At 34.1% G+C, this 25,576-nt stretch overlaps 3 protein-coding genes and 1 long non-coding RNA gene across 6 annotated transcripts in view; 1 reads left to right on the top strand and 3 right to left on the bottom strand.

Annotated features, from left to right (window-relative positions):
- Window positions 1-6,556, bottom strand: part of LOC119073567 (gastrula zinc finger protein XlCGF52.1-like) — a 17,521-nt gene extending 10,965 nt beyond the window's left edge. The window contains exons 1-3 of one of the 2 annotated variants that reach the window (XM_037179124.1): window positions 6,391-6,556; window positions 6,210-6,265; window positions 4,642-5,749 (exon numbers count right to left, since the gene is read on the bottom strand). In XM_037179124.1, coding sequence (XP_037035019.1) covers window positions 4,642-5,711 — 1,070 coding nt within the window. In that variant the 5' untranslated portion in view covers window positions 5,712-5,749; window positions 6,210-6,265; window positions 6,391-6,556. Of the gene's footprint in view, window positions 1-4,641; window positions 5,750-6,204 lie in introns of both variants that reach the window. The other variant, XM_037179125.1, reaches the window with a different exon arrangement.
- LOC119073542 (autophagy-related protein 13 homolog) overlaps window positions 1-18,229 on the bottom strand; it is a 27,149-nt gene extending 8,920 nt beyond the window's left edge. The window contains exon 1 of one of the 2 annotated variants that reach the window (XM_037179089.1): window positions 17,950-18,229. In XM_037179089.1, coding sequence (XP_037034984.1) covers window positions 17,950-18,096 — 147 coding nt within the window. In that variant the 5' untranslated portion in view covers window positions 18,097-18,229. The remainder of the gene's footprint in view (window positions 1-17,949) is intronic. The other variant, XM_037179090.1, reaches the window with a different exon arrangement.
- The window catches only part of LOC119073691, a 26,710-nt gene extending 1,134 nt beyond the window's left edge, over window positions 1-25,576 (top strand). The window contains exons 2-4 of the long non-coding RNA XR_005087071.1: window positions 1,842-1,847; window positions 4,340-4,351; window positions 25,213-25,576. This is a non-coding gene — a long non-coding RNA (uncharacterized LOC119073691). The remainder of the gene's footprint in view (window positions 1-1,841; window positions 1,848-4,339; window positions 4,352-25,212) is intronic.
- Window positions 18,697-20,936, bottom strand: LOC119073555 (arrestin domain-containing protein 1-like). Its single transcript, XM_037179111.1, has 7 exons — window positions 20,666-20,936; window positions 20,473-20,601; window positions 19,821-20,029; window positions 19,553-19,747; window positions 19,293-19,481; window positions 18,995-19,226; window positions 18,697-18,924 (listed from the first exon to the last, which is right to left on the bottom strand). The coding sequence occupies exons 1-7, from the start codon at window positions 20,778-20,780 to the stop codon at window positions 18,800-18,802; spliced, it is 1,194 nt and encodes a 397-aa protein (XP_037035006.1). The 5' UTR covers window positions 20,781-20,936; the 3' UTR covers window positions 18,697-18,799.

The raw sequence follows: 25,576 nt of genomic DNA, 5'->3' as shown, positions 1-25,576 counted from the left end.
TGAAACTACATATTCAAAGTATTCGCGCTAATATTCACTTACTGCATAGCAAATGGTACCAACCAAAAAAAAATAAAAATTTCATAAATTCCATACATTTCAGTAGACAGCAAACTGACAAGGTGCTGACAAGGTGCGATTTCGCAGTCAGTGCAAAAATGAATTAATTGTAATTTTATTTTTATAAAACTAATTTGAACGCGTAGATTTTTTTTCAACTTAAATTTTGAATGAACATAGTGTCTTTGATCATTTAAAAATAAAAAACTTTTTGATGCGAATGATCAATTGTAAATTATAAATTACATTTCGTAGAAAGCATAAATATACTCGGCATGATCTGAGGCTTGTATTAAAATGAGGCGCCAAATTAATCAAGATTCGATTTAGTCTTATCTCCTACATTCATTTTATATTTGCCTTTGCTTTGTCACACAAAGTCACAATCGAGATTGTTTGACTTGTGCAAATTTCAACTGAAAACAGTGATAAGCTTTGTGTTTCCATGACGTCAGCACAATCGTGTTTCGATATTCATTCTAAACGTTTTTTAAATTTACATTTCTATAAATATTATACAATGGAGTCAATGGAGTCATTGAGAATTTTCTGTAACGAAAAGTGATGCGTTATCGGTTTTAATCTTTGTATCAGAGGGTTCAAGACACTTTTCTGTTTTACAAAGTCATCAAAAATGCTTGACCACGTGCACAAATGCAATGTCGATGCAAACATAGACAGTGCTATTGGTGTTATATTGCAACGATTCCCCATACAAACAATTTTTTAACAATTTTGTTCGTTTATTTGGTCTTGAGATAAGCCATTTTTTCGACCAATTTCGCCTAATTGATAAGTACACATTCAATTAAATGAGGCTACAATTTCGTAATAGCTACAATTGAATTTTTAGTACGAAAAAAAACGATACAATGTCGTTTGTATGCAAAGTTGTTAAAGCTATCAATCAAAATGAAGTGGTATTCATTATCATTTAAAAAACCAACGAGATAAGAAACCTGTAATTATTATCAGTACTTGTGACCGAAAACCACATAGGCTATTCTAAGACTAAGTTTATCATTGCGTATTTATGGTTTACTTCGTTCTTAGAACAGAAGGTGACCACATAACAATCGGAAGTCTACCTTCGGGTTCAAAGAAAAAGTTCAAAAAAGGTTTTCTTTCAAGCATACAAAGCGGAAATGGTAAAAATTTTGTTTTTTATTACTAAGTAACACCTAGCATATCAGTCGTATAGAACCTGTTGCACATAATCATAAATTCTGAGAGTGTAAGATAGTTAAGCAGGTATACACGGAATCTCCTATATAAATTAATTCGTGGTATTTCATGAAAAAAATTTGTAGGACTAAAAATACTTATGATTACGCCTCACGGGGTTTCAACATTCCATCGACATATATATTTCATACCTTATCAGTTGTAGTTCGAAAATAGATATACCACCTACCTCACTTATCAACAAGTTTTATAGATATAAACAGATAAACGAGACTCGCAAGATATTTTGTAGATAGCGAATGTCCACTGTTGGTGAATACAGACAAAATACGTTGGTCATGATTAGTTGTTATGAAGTAAACAAATTGTAGGTACTTTTATCGCAGCCAATATGTACAATTGTGATATAATATAAGTTCATTATAAATAAAGTTTGCGATTACGACTGTCAAGGACAATGACACTATTCCTATTCCAGAGTGACTAGAATTTTTTTTTAAATTTCCAAACGATTATCTTTTAGTTTTATACACTCATTAAAAAGTCAAATGACTTTGTGTCAATAGCCAGTATTATAAAAGTTGATTGCATTTGAGTAAAATGTTGTTTACTACTCCCAGTCCGTATAGTATTACTTATTAAATTGATTAAAATGTATTTATAAACAAAACCCGCATTCGAACTGGCGTCATGAATCTGTTCATTATAATTACATCAATATCAACTTACACAATGGATTCTTGTTATATGCCTATGATTATGCAATGCAGTTACAAGTTGTTGCAAATTCTTGAAAATTGTGTCCACAAAAACACATTCCGAATTTTGCCAATGCTGTAAGATTTTGTGGTATACGTGACAACAACCATTGGTTCATTTTTTTAATATATATATATATCTGTTTACTGTCACACAGCGCGGAAAATATTTTCGAATTTACATTTTTCAAAACTTGTTTCGATTGATTATTTGCGTCACAACTAATGTATGAAAAAAAATTCATTGACCCTATAACATCGAATAAAAAAGTATTTCGTTCATATTATGCACGAAACTTGATGGCATAATTTGTATTAATTTTGTTTTTATTGGTTGTTTACGCGATGCTTTAATCAACTGTATCATCAGGTTTTTGATAGCTCTATTGCGTCAAGCAATTAAATCGAAACAATGCTGAGGTAGAGCTAGATATGAGTGCGATTGCTATTACCGAGCAAGAATTGTTACAATTGATGCGAGACTTCATCGCACGACCTTACCTCACAGGAAAAAAAAAACGTGATCGCTGAATCAGCCATAGCTCTTAATTTTCATAAATTGATATTATTCAGCAGCAACATCTTGTTATCCTAACGAACAGCGGCAAGTAAGAACTAAATACGAAATAAAAAATAAATACGACATGTGAACTCTTCCGCCGGTAAACGAGTTTTATGGATTAGACCAACTGACTTTATCATTATTTAAAAATCGAGTTAATTTACCAATATTCCAAAAGAGTCGATTGATCATAATTAACTCGAATGAAAACTTCTAAATATCTCTTAAACTTCTGTACGAAAAGTACAGCCGACGTCTCACTTCGTTCGGGCTACAACTCGCGAGATTTCCTAAAATCTACCGTTTACAATAGATATACGCAAATGACTATTGTTTGTGTGACCAGCTGGAGCAAATTCTTGTCTAAATTTCACTGATGTCGACTGTACTTTTCTATTAATTAGAAGTTTTTATTTATATTTGGCATGCCAAGGGACCGAATTGTAAGAAAAATTTTGTCCTGTGGTGGCCGTGGCATGAAAATTTTCCGTTTTCATTTATAAACTTCTAATTACAGAAAAACATTAGGATTTCCAGTTCTTTTAGATTGGTGAAAATCTGAATTTTTTATTTCGCAGATATGAGCAGAGCATGACATTAACATCAACCGTCAGATAAAAAAACCAGCCTACAAAATACCACAAAGAAAGGATAAACATAGACAAATAATTGTAATTAAATCTTGTTTATTATGGGCGAAGCTACTTTACTCAGGTGGATAACACGTCGAGGGATTCTATTGAAAAGGGCATTGCTGAAAAAGGAATTGTTTCACAGTGGACTTGATAAGTTTTAATCCCTTGTGTAGCCATAGCCATTTTCAAAAGAAACACTCGTCTTAAATGAAAACCAAGAGCTATAAGTATATCCATCATTTAATAGAGAATATCAAATATTGTTGGTGCAGGAAGCAGGAACCAAGATTGTGCTCATCGTAAACAGAACAACAAACAAAAAACGAACGACATCACTTTTCTTATAAATTTCAATTAGTTTATTCAAGAATTGAAATTTCGTTGACAGTATACGTATAATAATTGCAATTGACAAGTTAAAAAAAAGTGTACAAAAAATTCCGATCTAAAAATATGTCTGAACTTCCATCAATCAGTAGCTTCTAATGGCACCTTGATCCAGACTTTTTTGCTATTACGAACGCCGTTTTCATGAGTGAATTTATGAGTTTGAAGACTTTTGCTCCTTTTAAACGTTTTGGGACAACGGTCACAGGCGAAAAGTACTTCTGAGTTATGAACAATTTTATGTGTATTCAATGCAAACGAAGTAGAACATCGATGAGGACAAATGTCACATGCGAAGGGCTTATCATCAGTGTGTTTACTACGCATATGAACAACCATGTTCGAAGAATGTTCGCATAAGTATTTACAAATGTAACATTCATAATATCTCTTAGTACCGGTGTTAGTATGGATTTTCGAGTGATCACTTAACCGCATTTTGGATTCAAATTTCTTGAAACAGATTTTGCATCCAAATGGTTTTGGTCCTTTGCATATTCGCTCGTGTGTAGTGCAATGTCCTCTACCACTGAATTTCCGTTTGCATCTAGAACATTCGAATGGTTTCAATTGCAGATGAACGGCTCGCAAATGAGACTGTAAAATTGTATTTTCTTTGAAAGACTTCTCACATAATTCACATTTATGGAGTCTCACATCTGGTTCTGTATGCGTGAATTTTTTGTGGCGCCTCAAAGCACTTTGGGATAAATATTTTTTCGGGCATTCGGTGCAGTTAAACTCAATACCAGTGACATGAGTAAGTTTATGAGAATTCAAAGTGGACTGATAAAGGAATTTCTTGAAACAGACGGTACATTCGAACTTCCGATCTCCAACGTGAGTCACTACGTGACGTTTTAAGTTCGATTTATGAGAAAAAGCCTTTGAGCATACTTCACAGACGAATGGCTTTTCCTTGGAATGGACCAGAACGTGCTTGGTAAGATATGCTTTGTTATTGAAGGACTTGGAACATAAGGTGCAGGCAAATGGTCGTTCATTACTGTGAATAGCCTGTTGATGGAACCGTAAATGATTACTCGAAGTATACTTTTTAGGACATTTGTCACAAGAATATATTTTCGAATGGTTTCGAAGGTGGACTAGCAATACATGTTTCCGTAGCATGGAAAATGTTTTCCGTTCTTTCGAACAAATGTAGCACTGAAATGTGGATCCCTTGGGTAGATGTGTGATTCGTTTACAGCTGTTAGTCTGAATATGACGACTCAAGTCACTTTTATGCAAAAATGATTTCGGACATTTTTCGCATTTAAATGGTCTATCGGTGTAGTGACTTTTCATATGTGATGCAAGAATTACCTTCCTATAATACGATTTATGACACACATTACATTCATGAATATTTTCACGCAATGAATGAGTCGCTTTGTGAGCAGTTAGGTATGCTTTAACCGCAAACGTTTTCGGACATTGTTCACAGTGGTACGGCCTCTCTGAACTGTGTCTCGATCTCATATGATTGAGGAGATGCCCGATTTTCCAAAAATGTCGTTTTTCTTTGCACACATAACACTCGTACGTTTTAGTTTTTGTCCAGAATGGCTCATGCGTTTGTTTGTGTTTTTTCAGCAACGATTCCGTTTTAAATTTCATCGGACATTCAACACATACAAATGGTTTAAGATGCGATGCACGAAAGTGTTTATTGAGATAGTTCTGCGTAATGAATTTCTTTGGACATTGGTCGCACTGAAAAATTTTCTCTTTTGTATGCATCAGCCGGTGAGTGTTGAGGTAATCTTTTCGCGCAAATGTTTTCGGACAAAAATCGCAGGAAAATGGTTTGAGAGAGTTATTAATTTTCGTTTGACCATTTGATACGTTTTTCCCCTCACTAAAAGACGTTTTGGACTTAGACTTCGCAGACAGTAGCACACGATCTGATAATTTATCTACAGCGACGTAACAAGGCCGAAGCATTGTCATTTCTCCATCAATCTGAATTTCCATTCCAAGATCATCGACAATTTCATTTTTGGTCAAAATCGTTGTTTGATACGTCGGCACTATTATTGGATCAACGATGCTAGGTGGCGGTTTATACTCAATATTAATGTCCTCATCAAGGCATTCGCGTTTTAAAATTACGTGCACCATTATTGGTTGATTTCGAGTTTCAACTTTTGTAGCAACGTCTGTGTTGGGAAAAAGGTGAAAAGTCAAGTGTAACGTGTAAAATCAAACGATATCTGAAAAGCAGAAAAGCTAAATTTTTCCGGTCGATGCAGCAGAGCAGCAATAGCATTAAATTTTAAAAAAAATGAATTTATGGCCGTAAATTTTGAAGAAAATAAAAACTTTCCCAAGATACCAAAACTGAGACAATTTTTTATTGACTAGCTGTCACTCATAAATAAGTAAAACAGCTGAGAAAAAACATTTTTAAAAAGATGCAGCGTCTATTCTCTATCTTTAAAATAATAAAACGCTGTACAAAGTTTATGGCCCACGCCAGTTTTCAGGCAAAAATCTGGTCAACAGATTGGAAAACGTTATGTTCTTATACTGCACGCACATTCAGTAATCGACCATTGAAACCTTATCCATTTATAATTTAGCTTTAATGCTGATAGAGTGAGATTGAAAATACCTTACCGCAGGCTTGGTTCGTTCTTGTAAACTTGCTGCGAATCTCCCTTTTTATTTTGTACCTTCAATGAATTTGAAGAGAATTGTCAACTTATTTCGATTACAATTTATATCGTTCAATCTAGCTTCTCGCATTCAAAACTTTCCATTTGAAAGCAATGCTACAGCCAAATGAAATATTGTTTACCTGAATGCTAATGTCGATGCGTTCGTTTACAACTTCTTCAACACTAAATTACACTAATGTTTACAATGTGATCCGTTCGAATGGTTTTCTTAGACTGAAAACACTTGCAAACAAAAGATTTATTCATTCTTTGACGCGCTCACAAATACATTGAAAAAAAAATGGTGAAAGGTCCTTTTGGTTTCGAAATATGAAGATCTCCTATGCCAATTTGTTTACACAATTTCCGGTCTTTCTGAGCATGTATAAGTGATCAGGCATAAAGATAAAAATTCGAAGAAAAATTACAAGGAAACTGTGCAATCCTTCATGAATGTAACCGGCAAAAATGATTACTAATCAATTTAGCGATATTTAGGAAAGAAGAGAATAAGACCGACGGTGTGTATGACATACACTGTATGTGCAATTAAATTCGAAACAAAGAGGGAGCATAGCGGTTTTTTATAAAATGTAAACTGATCATTGACTACGTCCGATCATTTTTTGTAAAACAAAGTTTTGCTTAAACATATCATTTAGCCTCGTGATCAATCTTTAAAATTTCGTCGTTTTTGATCTTAGTCACATAGGTTGAATTTTTACGGTCGATTAGGTTTACGTTAATACTTGCGTTAATATGGTAGTCTAATGTCTAGACATCAGAGATTATTCATCAAAAAAGATGATTTCTGAAAAATATTTTTTGAGATCGTGACTGAGTGTTAAAGCTCCCCGATTATAAGTTTGTACGTTTGCACTATACAATTTGACGAAAATGTGCGCAATTAATAACTCGAAACAAGATCCCTAAATTTCAGATTTATAGATTTACATGAAAGCACAATAGATCATTTTTATGACCTTCTAAACGTCACACAGGATCTCAGAGCTGTCAGACATGTCGAAAAATTTCGAATGAATTGAACGAACGATTTTCATGTGAAAACCAATAAATTGAACGCAGTTAACGTCCATTAATTGAGGTTAAGGACTACTTGACGAAAAATTAAGTGGGGTTACGTTGATGAGTACCGTATAATGAAAATGATCTACAGAATTTGCTTCAGCTGATTTTCAACTTTCACTCTTACAAACAAAACAGGATATAGTTTATACACGAATTTAGCAATACACGCACGCATGTGTAGTGATAGAGCCATATAAACATGCATAGCCAATTTCGTTAGTATGAGTAAATCATTTGAAAGTCAGATGTAGCAAATTTTGGCTGAAATTTGATACCCTAACCTGTACATTGAGTATTAGTTATGAAAGTCCAAGCTGAGCACTCACGAAAGTAAGAAGTTCTGTAAAAACCGATACACCCTAAAACAGGTCACTTTTGTTTAAGAAATTCTGAGTTTTTTTTCTGTCTTCTTTGGTAAAGAAATCGCAGGTTACGAGAGAAAATGTTTCTCAAAAAATCCAAATTTTATTTTCCATTTCTTGATTTCTGCATCATACTATCAACAAAGCCCTTAAACATAAAAAAGGGATAAACCTCGGTTCAAAAGAGTACACCAGCGACTATCAATTCAGACTGAAAAGACTGTGAAGGTGAAATTGATCAAAACTGCGCATCGTCCCACGAATTGCAAAATGTTTATTTTATTGTTCATTGTCTTGAAATGAAAATCAAGAATAACGTAATATTCTATAGAAATGAAACAATAAAATGTCTGCGGTGTAGCTGTAGCTATCCATCCATTGACGTTATAATAAATTAATTTGAAAGAAAAAACCTTACAAAATGTAAAATTAGTTTTTACAGATGTAACCACAGAAACACGGAATATTTTATTGAATACATCGGATTAATTAATTATGACTCACCTAAAAGTGACTTCCTAATTCCTATGTTATACAAAAAAGCTCTACACCCAAATAATAACTTCCTACGAGTAACCACAGCACGTATCAACAAAGTCGAACAACTTATAAAAGATGAAAAGAAAATGAAATTCATTCGGTAAACGTATCGTAGCTTACGTTTCATGAAATAAAAATCAATAAAATAAAATACAAAATAATATGGGAACTATAACATCAATCAAGGTTAATTTTAATACTCTTCTACGCTCAACGGAATTGACCACTAGGAAAATGACATTGTATAAACACCTGGTGGTATTTTGAGGTCATGTTTTGGAAAATTGGTTAAATAATGGAAAACTGTACGTCCCTATTTCTATATTGAATTGTGTATGAGTGATACGCCTCGCTTTTCATACTCCAGTCATAGAGTTTCAATATTGAGAAATAAGAACCTAATCAAATCTATTTTTAACAGAGTTATTAATTCATACTAACCATAAACATTATCGCGCTAATGAAACAAATATAATTGGTTGCCGAAATATAGTTCATAATTCAAAAAAAGATCTAAACGAGTTATTTGTCAGTCGTGCATCGAATTACTTGTGACGACGTCTGACTCCTAACCCATCAAGATAATTCTGGTGTGAACCAACACCCACATTAATGATACATGTAAAGCTGTAATCATTCATAAATTTGTTGTTTTCTTGAGTTTTTAAAGCGATAATAACACGCAAAATAATTTGTTCGGTTCGTCAGACACTTAGTTTGCGAGATTGTGAAATTGTATTATTATACAGGAAGTATTTGTAACAGAAAGATTCTTCTTTTTTTGTTCATTAACATGAATTCTTTTATATAAATAGTTTTACACGAGTTAAAGATAAGAATATTTGATGTTGTGATTAAGGGATTAATGCGAACTTTAACTAAGGCCATGGAATGAAAAAAAAAAAATCAAATTTTACTGAACAAAATTAGAAACATTCGGAAACATACGACCAAGAAGATAATGACAGAATTCCAATTTCGGAAGTATGTAATATGTAATATGTAAAATGAAACTGCTCTATTTCTTCATACAAGAAAATAAATTACTCTGAACCACTTTATGTATGTACACACACAGGAAATGCAGAGGTTGATTGATTTTTTTCTTTTAAATAAATTTCTTATAAAATTCAAGTCAAAACTTTAAGCAGAAACATGTGTAGGTTTTCGATATGATCCGGTCTTGTAAACGAACATGTAATGACTTGCACTGCAAATTCTTATGGTACTTGATGTAACCGTTAATAAATGTTTCGAAAAACACTCGAGGTAAACATAACGTATTATGCCGTGTGGGTAATTGCGTTTTACAGGGTGGATTATCTCGTGCAATATTTCAGTTTTAACGAGAAATTATCTAGACTCCCTAAACTGTATTTTAAGGTTTGAGTTTCTTCGCATGAAAAGTAACTTTCCAATGTCCGTGACCAAATAATATTCGAGAAGCTCGGATCGGGTCTAATTCCGGTCACACGAAATTTAATCAAACATCTCGTGGAAAGATTGATAATAAAATCAAAGGGATTACAGTCAAAGGCAGTCAATTTTCAGCATAAATTTGCATCAGCTGTCTTTCAGCTGATCCACACATACAATCAAAACTGGATTTCCTTGTTCATACGGTTGAAGCTGCTACACGCACGCGCATGATAGTGGTAAAACCGTATAAAGACGTATAAACGGTTGTGATTGTTTGTTTGGATCAGCTGTAAAACAGCTGAAGCTAATTTATGCTGAAAATTGACTGCCTTTGACTGTATGATTTATAGTAAATATTTTTGGCTTTCCATTGCACCTCCAATTCCCACAGTGAGTAAAGTATTTACGACAGAATCACTAAAAAAAGGGTCAACTTAGGATTCAACGTGACAGGTCATTTCTTAAGTTAACCTGTTTAGTGATTCTATATATACGTTACATACTAAGGGAATTGTATGTAAAATGGAAAGACCGGAATCATAAGTTGATTGATTTATTGTCGAGCTTTCTGCGAGGTGTTTAGGTCAATTTCGTATGACCCGAATTACACCCGATTCAAGCTTCATTCGAGGATGAAATAAATCAAATGAATGACTAGATCGGCCCCGGGATTAATACCGGCAAATGACGGGTATAAATGGGTAAATGGCGGATATTGACTCTCATTTCTAACGATTTGCCCCGTCCAAAAAATTAAAACATCAAAATCAACAATAATTTCCGATACGTTCTAAGCATAACCTCGGGTATGACACGTTCAACGTTATTCATCTTTTTATTGATTATTTATCTATATATTGATAGGTTGAGAATATACGTTTCGGTATAATTTTAGAAAATACACACATGCGATCGTCAAATTAAAAAAAAGTGTGCGAATAGTGTCTGTTTTAGTTGTACACTATGATAGTATCATGCGTATTTTGATTACCCACAAGTTACAAACAGATCCAGTGAATAAATAGTAATTTTCTAAAACAGTAATCTATCAAAGCAAAATATGTTTGAACAAAGTGTGGTACCTGAAAACGTTATGGTAAAATATGTAAAATGTTGACAAAAAGAATATTTAAAATTTTCGGAAAATAATCAGAAATAATCAACAAACTCATTTATTAGCAACTGTTTAATACACTAATGAGCTAAGATAGAAAAAGTTTCGATAAAAATATTTTATCTTCAAGGTTAAACATCTGCGTCGTATCATTGAACATAAAGTCCCAATCGAATGAATATAAAATATAATAAAAAAAAATTGTACGAAATTCGCAACACTTAACCTCCTGAAGATGATGTGAAACAAGTCAATAAAAGAACTTCGAAAAAAAGCACAAAAAGTTTTACAAAAAGGTGTATACAGTAAAGAATACAAATTTGTACTAACCGTACACAACCAATTCTATATTGTAATAGGTCAAGGAATTCAGTTTTGCTTTAAAGTGTATGTACGATTAAAGCGACTCCACTATATATACACGGACACCAGTGTTCGTTCCGTTCGTTGTGTAAGCGTTCTGTTTGTGTGCTTTTAATAGAGCTTTTATTATGATATTTTCATAGTTAATTATCTTGTGTTTTTGTTAACAGTTCCACAACATTGTTGCAAGATAATAATTTTTCAACTGATGGGATATTATAAGCAAACAAACAGAGCACAACCTATTTTTAAAGAAACTGTTTACGCTGACAACGTTCCGAACTAAAGAACTTATTTTTGCGAGATGTGACATTGAAGAGGATGCATCTTTTTTGGGAAATAAATTTTGTTTTAAATGAATTTGTGTATTACATTTAGCAGAAAATAAAAAATTAATTAAGGCAACATTGTGTTGGACATTACTTTGAAGACGTAAGTCGCAATACGATGGCTTGCAACAAAAGATTAATTAGACTGAACTCGAAAAGGGAAATATTTCTGTCACTAAATGAAAACTATTTCAATAATGTAGGTGGTGCGACTATTTTTGGGAAATTACATAAATTAGAACACAAAGTATGACTAAAAGTGTTAAATGCGTTGCTACTTTAAGTTAATGTGACAAGAAGACATATTTTGGTCGGTTATATTATGAGCTTAACTCTTTGGTTTATGCAATTTAAATGAACTGTTTTCTAGCTTCCTCTTTTATGCGCAGAAATCATTTCAAAGAGTTCCAAGACTTTTCAAAGGAGTCCTGAATTTACGATCGAACGTTGAATACTGGGGGATACTCGAAATAAAGGATAATTTACGACCTTGCTTAAAGCCTGAGTGAGAAATTTCAAAAACATAAAACACTCAAGCAACTCTTCCGTTGTATGTTGTAAAAAAATCAGGCGATAAATACGATCTAGGCCATCCAAAATAAATGTTCGTATTCTTACAGCGTACTATCAGTAACCAACGAAACGAAACCGGACGCAACAGAACCACTTAAATTTGGTCAATATTAAAAAGAATTATCATTTCAATCATAATCAGTTATACAATACGCCCAAAAGCGACTGAATGATAAACCGCCACAGTAAAATTTATCGCCTTATTGAATTAGAGTGGAAAGTTTTCCCTCTTAAAATCAAACCAGTAATTTGCTACGACTTGAGAATTAACCAATTTGGCAAAATTCCCAGGCTGCGTTGAAAGCGTTAAATTGGTTCTGATAAGCCGTTGTCTTTTAACATTGTAATCTGGAAGTGTTGTCTTGCACAACGTAATATTCTCCTGTCCTAATTTATTACGATAATTCGATTAGCGATTAATGACTTTAAACGTAACATATACGATGTGGTCGTATTACGAAAATCGTGTCAAAAATCTTACAGCAAGTCAAATTAGCCATTACATTGGTATGTATAAATGGCAGATATACTCAGATAAATGAACATAACATAACATCTAAGTGTCTTGAATCGTTACAAATCAACAAGATTTAGTGCTGTGTGAATACAGTTCTCAGACAAACAAAATAATTCAATGTTAAATGAACAACATTCCAACAGTTCAGAACATTTTAATGTAATCTGATAATATAAAAGGCTTGAATTGGATCCGTAACAACATACATTGTAAACCATAATATTACAAAATTATTGTGGTTTTGTATGTGAATTTGCAGTATACAAAGTGAATTCGTTTGTAATCAGTGTTCGAACAAAGTGGATATGTAAATAATAAATGAGTTGAATACACTCATACACTGCACTGGTGAGATGTATTTCGAGGATTTATTCAGAAAGATCATATTCGATGTTTAATTTATGAACCTTTTCGTATCTATTAGTATTGAGAAATAAGAAGAAAATCTATAAACCAACCTAGACTCTAATCGTCCAACGGCTAAGGGGCCGTTCATAAATTACGTAACGCTAGAGGGGGGAGGGGGGGTATGAGGCAAGCGTTACGGTTCTAACAAAATTGGGTCAAACTTGACCCTTTTAGCGTTATAGACCCGGGGGGGGGGTCTGAAAAATGTTGATTTTTGCGTTACGTAATTTATGAACGGCCCCTAAACACTTCTCCTCTCTTGGAAATAAATAAACAATTACGCAAATATTACACTATTGCAGCAAAATTGTTCTTGCTGTTAATTGATAAATAAATACTCTTATCAATACTGTAAAGAACTTGATTGCAATAGTAATGTTCACACCTTTAAGCTGTTCAACTAACAAGAGTCCATTTATTTATTCACTGTTGAAGTGGTAAAACAAAATATTATTTTTCTTATGCAATTTTATTTACTCTTCTCTGTCTTCACAACAAACCGACACGTAATAATGCTGAATGAATACTACAGAGACCAATATTCCGATAGACTCGAATAAAACGACATTCCACGTGAATACGAAAGAATTTTCCATAACAACATAGTTTCGAGAAGCATGCGCCAATTCGCACGTATACCCATAACTTCTTTTCTTTCTCCTCTCCGATTTTTAAAGTTGTTGTCGAATTGGCGGTGTGTTGTTGTTGTTTAAATTACATACAAAATCTATTGAATTAAATGTTATGGTTATGCTGTGTTTTGAGTGAGTCACCAAGGTTTTTTTCGGTATAAACAGCAATGTGTCTGTGAACCAGACAAAATTTTTTGTTGTTTATTGATTTATTGTTTCATACCACGTTTCGATGAGTACATAACCATTTTTACGGCCGAAATTGGAGCACGTTCCTTCATTAAAGAATTAGCTAACCGACCAATGAGAATTTGGTTTTTTCTTTGGAAATTTTTGGGTCACGCTTCATGAAACGAAATGCGTTACGTATTGCATAATAGATTGAAATTGTTAACGTTTCCGAAACTGCTTGTCATCTGTTGACGATAACTACGACAGAAATGTGTGATGATTTTAACGGTATATGGTAAAACTAAATTCGACAAGATATTTTCATCAAACACTGTACTTAAAGCCAAAGAAGTTAACCAATTTATCGTGATACGCTTGACAATCATAAAAAGATATGAGAAATGAAACTGATATGTGCGTAGAAATTACGCATAAGTGTTTATGCTTGACGTTGCATACATAAAGAAAACATGGAAGGAAGTACATCTTCAAGTAATTTAATGTTTTAGTGTTGTCGTCGTCATGAACACAAAGGCTTTCGATAGTGAATGTAAATTATAAACGCGTCTCATTGACTAAAAGTTATTGAACTCTATCTCGGAAATACACACCGACCAGTATAATACTTGAGTCTTATGGATGTATTAATAAATCAAATTCATTCTGCTGCATAAAATTTTTAGAATTAATAAAGCAGGGAGACTGTGCCTTTGTTATAAGTAGTAAAACTGGAAAACTAAAAAATTTCTCCACACAAAGTGGAACGAAAAGTCCACTTTATTATCCAGTTTTCACGTCCACTTAAGTCAAAATCGCACTACTTCTGATAGAGAAAAACGAACAAACAAAACAATCCAAATAAAATACAAATTATTGTTCCACTTAATATTTTGAAGCACAAAGCAACTGCTTTGTAATGAACCAAATTTATTACCGCTGGGTTTGTGCATTAGTCACAAAGACTAGATACGGTTAATGTGGTACACAAACTAGTGTAAGCAGAACCAATGTTCGCAATTTTGCCACAAAGACATTTTCATTCCGTTTTTCATATTGCACTTTCCGCTACAATACCGACTTTACTACAATGGAAAGTCATATGGAATTTTTCCATTAAATATATAAAAATGGCATAGAAATGTGTATTTTAAACAAGAAATGTAGAAAAGGTCGAAGAATGCTACTGATCAAACAGTTGGTGCGATATTTATCCTTTCAGTAATGACTCCGATTCTGACTACGATCACAAAAATTAAGCGACGAGTTCAGACTAGTGTTAACTAGTTTAACCAAATGTGTTTGAACAAATGAAGTAAAAGATTTTGCATCAACCACTTGGAAGATATCTGTATTTTGTAGGGGAGCCATAATTTACACAAAGGACCTGTTAGATTTAAGGGTGATATGGAAATACGTTTGCGGTTTCGAAAAGGTTAAAACGTTCAATCAATGTAAAAAGATGTGTAAGACATTAATTACGATTTACTTCATTCCCATAAGTTGCATAAACACTGTCGAAAGACAGATAACCTGATCATCTTTCGAACAGTGTTTTGTAAACATCAGATTACATTTCTTTTACAAATCTAACAAATTTTCCTACACTTTCTACCTTTTACTCGGCGTATCGGATGATTTTCTGTCTCCATTTTTTTTTTCGTTTACTTCAACCAATGTTTGTCTCACTCACTTACGCTTAATATGTACCAGTTAGTGATCCGTTAAATGGAATTAGTAAACTGTAAACCGTGAGTTCAACTTTACAATAAAAAGTCAACCAGTCGAGTTTACTAGTTTGATTAGCTACGGTAAAAGTAAATTTATTTTCAATTTGCGTGCGCTAGTGCGCTCTACATTGTCTTAACAATATATCAATTAAAATTCCAAACATTTAATTTAATCTCTGAAGATAAAACTCATCTACTCATAATTGAATTTCATTGAGAAATAGCATCAGCTAAATAGGGCGTATCGCCATTTACTCATTCCATACAAACGAACATCCAATAAATAATGACGTAGTGGTATAAGTTACTGCAACTATAAACGCAATATATCCAACAAAATGTTGTTGTTCAACTACCTTTTAATCCATAACATAAATTATAGCAGTTGCTGCTGGCTATACCGCACGTATGCCACATTCCATTGGTCTCTAGATGTATTTTCTTCATGTTTTTTTTTTCATTCAGAAACATGCGTACACAATGTGTGTGTGTGTGTGTGAGCATAATTGTGGTACTTTTTTTACACCATTAACATTGCACGCTATGCGAGAGTGCGATGACTCACATTGAACATAATATTCAGTTTCAATTGAATGACATTCAATGTGCAAAGATTGTATTTTGAGTGAAAACTTACAGTGTGTTTACAATATGTAACGCTGTTTCGTTTTTGTTCGTTTCTTTGACTTCCTTACTTTCAGATTCAAATTTCAAGCATTGCTCTTATAAGCTCATTAACACCTTTCAAAATCAATTTTTTTCTTGTGTGTAAACACATTGTTCCTCAGATTGAAGGCTAAATAGCTCGAATCAATGAAAAATTGCGTCAAATATTCAACGTTGTCTATGACATACGCTAGTTTACATTACTATACATATCATACATATTCAATGTGCGAATCTCAGCTCAAATAGAAAGTTTAGTCTCAAGGCGAAGCGAATATTTTTAGCCAAATTTTTTCTAAAAATAGATTATGATTGGTGTGGGTTTCCATACAGAAACAAGTGTGACAAGAGAAAGAGACGGGCCGCCCGCAAGCCAAGAAAATTGACTCGGTGAACACACATAATGTTTTAAAATGTTATTTAATATCCGTGCATGCTCTTAATTTAAATACCATCGTAAATAAGCTTTTTTAGCGAGTGTGCTGGCAATAATCCGTAATCGTGTGATACATTGTCAAGGAAAACGGAAAACGTTAAACATTCGCACGGTTCTGTGCATATTTTCTTAGAAATGAGATTTTTCTCCTCTCTTTTCGTAAACATTTCAATGACAATGGATTTTCAATTTGTAAGAATATAACAAGATCAAACTCAGTTTGTAGCGCAATCAGCTGATATGGATTCATTAAAGTTGTATAAAACTTAGGAAAAGTTTCCCGTTGAAAGTGATGCCGAGTTGAATAAGGTTAAACTCTAAATGTTTTACGAGTCAAATTTAGGTCATTCTATCGATTCGATTGTAATGCTAGTGTGGCAGCTGAAATATCGTTTTTTGATTAAATTTAGTTGAAGAAATAATTAATTGAAAAAAGGACAAATGGGTCACCTTCACAGACAAAGATTAGACTGTTATCGAATAATAGTCGTCGATAAACTCGTAACCATGCCTTGCCCAACGAATTGTATAAAAATGTGAAACTGAATTGAGATAAAAATTAGTTAAATATCTGGGAGTTCGTTCTGCTTGCTTGTTCATATAAACTTAACTAGCACGATCATAAACAGACCCACAGACATTGACGCCTTAATAACAAAAATGTTTCAGTCGAAAGCCAAAAATCCCTTTTCGATTTATGTAATAGAAATGTTATGCATTACATTGCAGAGATCCACTTAGATTTAGCATCACACTGCATATGGTAACCATTATGGTATAACTTACATACACTCAAAACGCTTATAAGTTTGTTCCGAGCAAATTTCACCACACAGAATTCATTTACTCTTCAAGGTTGCAAATGCACTTTAGCAATACTTTGCAATCAACAACAACTTGTATATAGGGGAATTTTAGTCCTTATGTATATATAGAGGTACGACATCGATAGAATCGGTTTCTCCGTATGGTCAACGAAGACATTGTATGCATACATTTTTACACGTTTCTATTTTACCATAAGGTGATTCATGTTACGACTGAATTCAAATTGAGCGCATGATTAGAGAATTACTAAGTTGTTTGCATAGATAAATTCAACTAAATTGTCATATTGCTGTACTCAAGGAATAATGCAGTTTTATGAATAGATTTCATTGTGTTTTAAGACAATGAATATATATTGACTGTCAACAGAAATGACATATCGAAAACGCGTCAGCGTCTCATTCATCTTAATAAAATGTTTACAGAATTTACAAAAATAAAGGACCCAAACTAAAGTATAACTTGTCTACTTACTACCGAAACCGATCAAACGTAAAAGAATGAAATGATGACTTTATGACTTACAACACTCACCCAGTGATTTTGGCCTATATAGCATTCTGTTCTAATCTTTTCGCCAAGTCTAGATTGAACAATAACTTGTGCTGATTTTAATACTAGAAACTTCAGGTATCTATCTAACTCCCGTTTGTCTTGGATATTTGGCAACATTTTAGCGGATATTATCGACACTTTATATGCACATTTCACGAATTACTAACCGTTCAGCAATAGTTAAAAATTGATTTATTTGTAAGGGCGTCAAAACTTTTGACTGAAATGTCAAATAATTCAGACAAAATGGCTGAGAGCCGCTAACGCAATTTTATACTTCGTCATCGTTCCGTACAGTACCATCGCGCCATGTCATCGCTGTCAGATTATAACTGCCGCGATTTTGCTTGCTGCGTACTTTGGCATATAGGTTTGAAACTGTGATAAATTTCATCGTTTTAAGTAATTTTCGCGGTTTTATAAGGTTTTTCGAGCTCAATTTATTTAAATTGATGAGTGAACTAACCGCTGTGCTCTCGATGCTTGTTTTGTCCTTTTGTTTCTCTGTGAAACGCATCGCCAGTACTAATTTGGGTAGAAAACTTCATGAAAATTGGTTCTGCGTGTGTCCCTTTGCATTTAATATGAAATTGAGTTCCGTATACGTGAAATTAGGACCCGGTCGCCGGTCGCACTAATTGGAACTAATCATCTTCTCACGACTGGTTTTCTTCACTTGAGTCACCAAAGAATCGGGAGCCGAAATTTATGCTCTGGTTCGCTCATTAAAAAATATTTGATTCATTTATTGATTACTCTACGGACGGACTACGTTACATTTAAAATAATTTACGGTAATACTTAAAACAAGCACAAATTATCAGTCCCTCCAATTATTGAAATCTTGATTAGCGTACTTAGTGCCTCTTTTGTAGGTCGGATATTTCGGAACAAAATCATCGTTCGTCGTTACAGTGCGCATGGCTTCTTCATAGGTTGGTGGATCTGTAAATCAATTCATGATCAATCAATCTGTTTACCTGTAACGGAATTTTGTCTTAATGTGTCTAAATACCTGCGTCCGGATACGGAGGAAGATCTGTTGAATTTACACTTATATTCGAAGGATAACGGCGAAGTGGCGTACGTGGGACGCTTGATTCCGCGACATCACTTCTCGATGGCTGTTCAGTGATCACACCACTAACCGAAGCTGAGTAAAGCTCGTCTGTGATCGGGTATGTTCCAATAATTATTGGCATGGTAAATTGAGGATTTTGATGACAAAATCCGGTTATGGCTGTGACCTAAATGGGAAACGAAAGAAAATGTAACAATTTGCGCATTGACAACTCCGTCTCGGAAATATTTACTCGAAGAAAATAGTTGCATCGGCAAATATTTTCGGTTGAGAAGTTTGTTGCCGGTAGTGACGGTACCACTATGTTAACCTTCGCTGATCTGATTCCAATTCGATTGGCACGACAACCTTCAGACCTCCGTTCGGCTACCACCACTCTTTCACATTTGACAACTCCACTATTCGATCGATAAATTGCTTCCTAAATCGTTATTAAGATTGTCAGACAATCCGGGTTGATTGTAATAGAATTGAGTTGATCGTGTGAGTTACCTTAACAAATTGCACTAAAACGTGCAGAACGTCCTTATCGCTTTGGTTAATCACGTCCAACTTTAAATTCATTGTTTGTCCGGGGCAATACCCACTGACGGGTAGTCTGCCGTAGACTTGTAGATTAGAAGTTTTCCAACAGAAGAAAAAACAAAATTGATTGAAGTTGGCACATACTCTCCTTTTCACTGGCATCTAAAATTTCGATTATTTATAAGAAATGGTTCAATCCTACCGACTACCTCATTAGTACACCCAAGTGACTTACTCGGAACGAGATCTGACTGTTCAAATTCAACGGCCATATGACAGTGAACGATTCCCTGAGTGGTTCGATTTTCTGAACTGAGCTCTCAATGTACAACGAAGCAACGTAACGAATGTAGCCATACGTTCCTTCGAAGGATGTTGGCAGTTTACCGGATAACTGAATCGAAAATGGAAAGTTGTTGTCTCCGGCAGGCAAAACAGTGCCGGCTGAAAAGATTGTATTTATTCAGCAATTTTAAGACAGCAAAGCACTAGAATTATTTTCAATGCGATCACAATATGGTATGGAGGTAAATTGGAATGAAATTAATCGAATTATTCCGGTCTTGATGTTTATACAAAATATGGGTAACGATATGGAATGGAATGTAGAAGGGTGAACTAACGATCAAAATAAGCAGTATGCTGCACAGCAATTAAATTAACGAGCGTAACCATAATGGTACTTCAACAAAATGAATTCATTAGACAAACATCCGAGCCTATGACATGATACACTTTAGTACGTGAATTTACCTATTGATTTCAAAGTTGAGCTCCCTCTCTATGGCTAAAATTCATTCAAAAAAAATGTCTTACAAAAACTTGTAGGCTTGTAGATTTAGTAAATATAGTTACGAGCAGGTAAAATATACGGAAAGCATACGAACCATTAGATCGGCTTATGAGGTATATCGTTTCCTTTAAGTATGTTTTGGAACCGGTTAATCTTTCCGAAGTCCTTCGCCTCCCATTGTACCATTTGCAAAATCCCTTTCCAGAGAATTTGATGTAAACGGCTTAAAGGAGATCGATTCCATTGTTACATTTATTCGCAAATTAGTGAATAACGGTAAATGTTACCTTTAACATGAGTGTCAACGGGGAAGAAAATCTTTGCTTGTCCTTGCAACAATTGTCCGCTATAGCAAACCTTAAATCTATTTTCTTCGAAATCAATTGATTGAACTACGGACATGATGGCATTCAGCGTGGGGTTTATTAAAATAAACTGGAGATTGTGATCAATTTCTCTCCATTCGAACAAAAAAATAAATAAAAACGAAAACAAAGTCGATGAATGTAAACAAACGAGTCAGTGTCTGCCAGGTGGTTATTTGAAAGTGTGATTCCTAAAGATGACGCAAATTTCTTGATGATATGCAGATGAGGCGGATGCGGCGGATGATGCAGACGATGCAGATGAAAACATATGTTAATTTTCAACTCTTGGAATCAAACTTTTTACTTTCTCTTGGCGTTTTCAGTTTGAAATTCATTGCACTGCTGACTCTATAATGTTTGGTAAATATGTATATCTGTTATTTAATTGATTTTTTGGGTAGTGAACATTATAAAAATTGAAAATTATTTCGCTCGCCTCAACCAAAAATTAATTTTTCTCGAAAATTTGCTTGAAAAGGTAGGAAAAAGAAGATTTTTTTACCCACCCAAGGAATTCACTACCTGATGACGCGGTAATTTTCATTATTGCTGGGTTTTCTGAGTTCAAAATTGAAGTGTATGTCCCAACATGTTAAAATGTCACTTTGTGGGTTATTGTAAATGACGCGGCGCGAAATTCCTCAACACCGTTAAAACCACAACATAACTTGGGATAAAAAGATGAAAAGTCTCGTTTTCGTGTGTTTATTGATCTGGGCTAAGCCTCGGATTCAGTGCCGCCACATCACACGGCCAAAACGGACATTTGCCTAGGGCGCAGCGATTTGAGGGCGCAAAATTTTGGAAAAATGTTAATGTAAAACGTGCCCTGATTTAAATTTGTTTGAATAACTTCACGCTAGTTGGCATAAATATTCTTGATGTTGGTTGCAATGAAAAAGCTATTCCATTGTAGTATACGTCAAAATTATACTATCACTTTAACACGTCTCTTTTTGATAGACAAATAAAGAAAAATGGTTAAAAAATCTGGATATCAGTTCAGATGTGAAAGAAAACGAAAATTAGACGCACAAGATGAGGTAATTAGAAAAACTATAAAAATTGACGAACATTTTTCAAAGAAAGTTCAAAGCGATGAATCAAAATCCGCAAACGTGGTTGAGGGTACGTGTGAATAGTGTCGACCTAAGTGATGGTACTAATTCTCGCTTCTTTGGTAACTTAAATTTCTAATTGTTGAATACATTCATATTTATTAGTCGAACCGATCCACCAATCGATTCCACGTCCGACGAATTAACACGTCTGCCCATTGATTCACATTCAATAACTTCCGTTGATTCCGTTTCTCTCCAAGTCGCAAGTTTTACAGAAAATTCGGTCAGCTCTGATATCAAATACATCAAGGAAGGTAGTTCACGCAAGAACATTTAAATGACTTGACCACGTATTTTATAAATAAAGACATTACGAAATTTATTGACATCAATGATGTCACACGGTGAGCTTGAAAAAAACTTTATTCGACATCTCGTGGATAAGTAATGTTTTTAGTGGTTTTTGTATAGGGCAGTACCACGAGTAAGAATAACACAACAAGAAAATATTTCGATGGGAAATTTTTTTGTTAGGTTGATTTTTCGTTTTTCTATAATGGCTATGGGAGAAACCACTGGTTTCATAACAGACAAAAGAAAAGACAACCTAGATTTGTTAATTTTTTACTCGAAATAGGGAAATTTGTTCATGTGTGAGATTTATACGTAATCCTATTTCGAGTCAAAAAGCTTCTTTCGGTCTTTATTAACTCCATAAATTATGCAAAATAAATAAAAAATACTTTTTGATAGAAAATAGAAAGCCTTAAAAATTCGCGGCGACCTAGTGGAATAATTTTTGCTTCAAAAACCTTACTATGAAAGATGTTTGTTGATAGTCATAATTGGTATCGTTGTAAAGCTTAGACCTCAGGCTAATCAGAAACTATATTGCGATCAAACAAGTGACCCAGTAGGGTTCAAACAGTCTTCGAAGCTTCCCGCAGGTTTCAAAAAAGCGAAAAATCGATCTAATTAAAAAAAATTCCCATCAAAATATTTTACTTTACTAGTGAGGGAATGTGGCCATTCCCTCACTAGTGAAAACCCTTTCCCTCGCTCGTAAAGTAAAACGCCATACTATACACGTGAAGGAATTTGATATCTCGTATCACGATGAGTAAAAGTACCTCGGGCTGACGCCCTCGGATTCTTTCACTCATCTGGATACGAGATAATCAAATTCCTTCACTTGTATAGTAATGAACTATTCTTGTTATGTTATTCTTACTCGTGGTACTGCCCTCTACAAAAACCACGAAAAACATTTCTTGTCCACGAGAGGTCAAATAAAAAAATTTTCAAGCTCACCGTGGTCATGGAAGGAATTTGCACAAGTAAAATCGAGAAAAAAATTGTAATGAAAAATATAGACTATACATGCCAGTTGAACGTTAGACTTTCACTCGAACTAGACGGGCGCAAAGTCTTTTTCGCCAAGGGCGCCAAAAACCTGGTAGCGGCACTGCTCGGATTTAAATGAAACTTGAGAAAAATCTAGTTATAATGCTGAAAAGCATACATTTGGGCGTTTTCTAAACGCTGGATTTTAGTTTACTCTTTCCACCAGAATCCTTTTTTTTTATTATAGAACCGCAATAACGATCGCGAATGTATTAACTTTCAAAAGAAAATAGATTTCGTTGAAAATTTCGTTAAATTGCTGACTTTTATTTAACGCTACTTAAATGACACATACGTATGTTATTGCGGCCATACATTTTTCAAAAATGATTCTGATGAAAAGATATTATCAAAAATGAAATACGAGACAAACAAATGTAGTCTACAATTTTAGCTAAGCATCGATGCACCTTAACCCGTCACAGACGGCAAGCATATGACCAGTATTATTATCGAGTCTACTACTTCCATCGATTAAGAGGCACCAGCCCTTTGCTGAAAAGCATACATTTGGGCGATTTTTAAATACTGGATTTTAGTTTACTTTTGATGATATCTTTCGACCAGAATCCTTTTTCAAAAATGTACGACCGCAATTCCGACCACGAATGTGTTAGCTTTCAACAGAAAATAGATTTGGTTGTAGCAGTTTGCCCAGCTCTGAGAAAACTGAGCAGTTTATGAAAATTTCGTTAAACTGCTCACTTTTCTCAGAGCTGGTCAAACGACTACAACTAAAACTAATTTTTATTTAAAGCTAACACATTCGTGGTCGGAATTGCGGTCGTACAATTTTCAAAGAGGATTCTGATGAAAAGATATCATTAAAAAGGAAATACGAAGCACACAAATGTAGGCTACAATTTTAGCTAAGTACCGGTGCCTCTTAATATATATTACACACTTGCCACGAAGAAGTCGAGGCTTGCCGAGACTGATAGTGACAAGTGTGTACTCTATTTTATCACATAAGCGAAAACGAGACAACAACATAGACCTTAAGTGTAATGTTTGAATTAAACTTCTAGTGAAGTAATTTTGACATCCGAACACCGCGCGTATGTGATAAAATATTTTATTGCCTATCCACCCGGAATATTGCTGTTACACGTACATTTCCCACCTGCGGAAAGCGATCGTTACATGTGGGAACTTTTTCATTACATCACAAGTGAAGGAATATTCATATTACATATCAGGAGATTTTCATTACATACCAGCAGAATTTCATTACTTATCAGCAAAAATGTATGACATGAAAAGTTCTTTAGCACTGAAATCGAAACAATACTCGCGATGTTATTTTAGTTTTAATAAGGTGGAAGCAAAATAAAATGATCGAGTATGGTTTTTGACAATTGAATTTTAATTGTCAAAAACCAGACTCGATCATTTTATTTTGCTTTCATTTTATCACAAACTTTGTCACTTGAATTAAGTGCACACCAATTAAGCAAATTCATTAAAAACTTTCAAAAAATAAAAAATAAAAACACAAAAATAAGTGACGGCGATTTCAATTTTTTCAACTTCGACGAACACCTATGGCCAAACAATTTTAATTTTTGCATTTTTCACTTTTTTTAAAAAACAATCAACACTTATGTCTTAATTATCATGTATTCACTTCAATTCACAGCAAAATGTAATGTAACACCACCAAAATCGACAAATATTACGCAAAATATGAATCTAGCACTTCACAAAAACAAAACAGTCGAAGTAGTTTGTCAACATGTCATCAAAACAGTAGTGTTGCCAGTGATGCTTTCGGGATTAATGTTATGAAGAAGTGTGAGCCGATTTCATGAGCAGACTAGATTCGTTTATAAACGTTCACGTTTATAAACTCGTGTAGTTGCATACATCGCCTTCGGCTCGGATATGCCAACTTGTCACTTGTCAAAATAACCATTTCCAAATCTTGTTGCTTAAAACCACACTTGTGAGTTCGGCTCGTATCACAAAATTGATCCCTCATGTAATGAACTACCTCCGCAGTAGGGTCGGTCGATTTTTGAATATTTTCCATCCGAGCTTCTGGACCTAGCTGATCCGACTCAGCGAAGTCTAAAGAAAATTTTGAGACCAAAAAAAATATTTCCAAAAATGTTCTATGCTTTGCCCAAGACGATTTTTTGAAAATCTTCTAGTTTTTCGAGGTATCAACACTCTAAAAGCTTTCTTGTCTATGCCAAAAAGTGAATTGTTGGTAGAACGGTCTTAGTATAAAATACGGGGTCTACTCTAATAAACAAACCCAAAAGACACATCCTTTTTATGACGAACATACTTTTTCCGGGTAAACAAGTTTCGCAGGTTTCCGATATTTTTATTTGAGAGAGGTTTCTTTTGCAGATTTTTC

Source organism: Bradysia coprophila, unplaced genomic scaffold, assembly GCF_014529535.1.
Source record: "Bradysia coprophila strain Holo2 unplaced genomic scaffold, BU_Bcop_v1 contig_138, whole genome shotgun sequence".
Taxonomy (NCBI): domain Eukaryota; kingdom Metazoa; phylum Arthropoda; class Insecta; order Diptera; family Sciaridae; genus Bradysia; species Bradysia coprophila.
Note: the sequence above shows the minus strand (reverse complement) of the source record. Positions and strands in the feature narration are given on the sequence as shown.

Excerpts from the sequence above, each read along its gene's own strand:
- LOC119073555 (XM_037179111.1), bottom strand. The coding sequence starts at position 20,780 with ATGTCCGTAGTTCAATCAATTGATTTCGAAGAAAATAGATTTAAGGTT. Across the intron at positions 19,748-19,820 it reads ACAGTCAGATCTCGTTCCGA|ATGCCAGTGAAAAGGAGAGT; the intron begins GTAAGTCACTTG and ends TCGAAATTTTAG. Across the intron at positions 18,925-18,994 it reads TCCTCCGTATCCGGACGCAG|ATCCACCAACCTATGAAGAA; the intron begins GTATTTAGACAC and ends ATTGATTTACAG.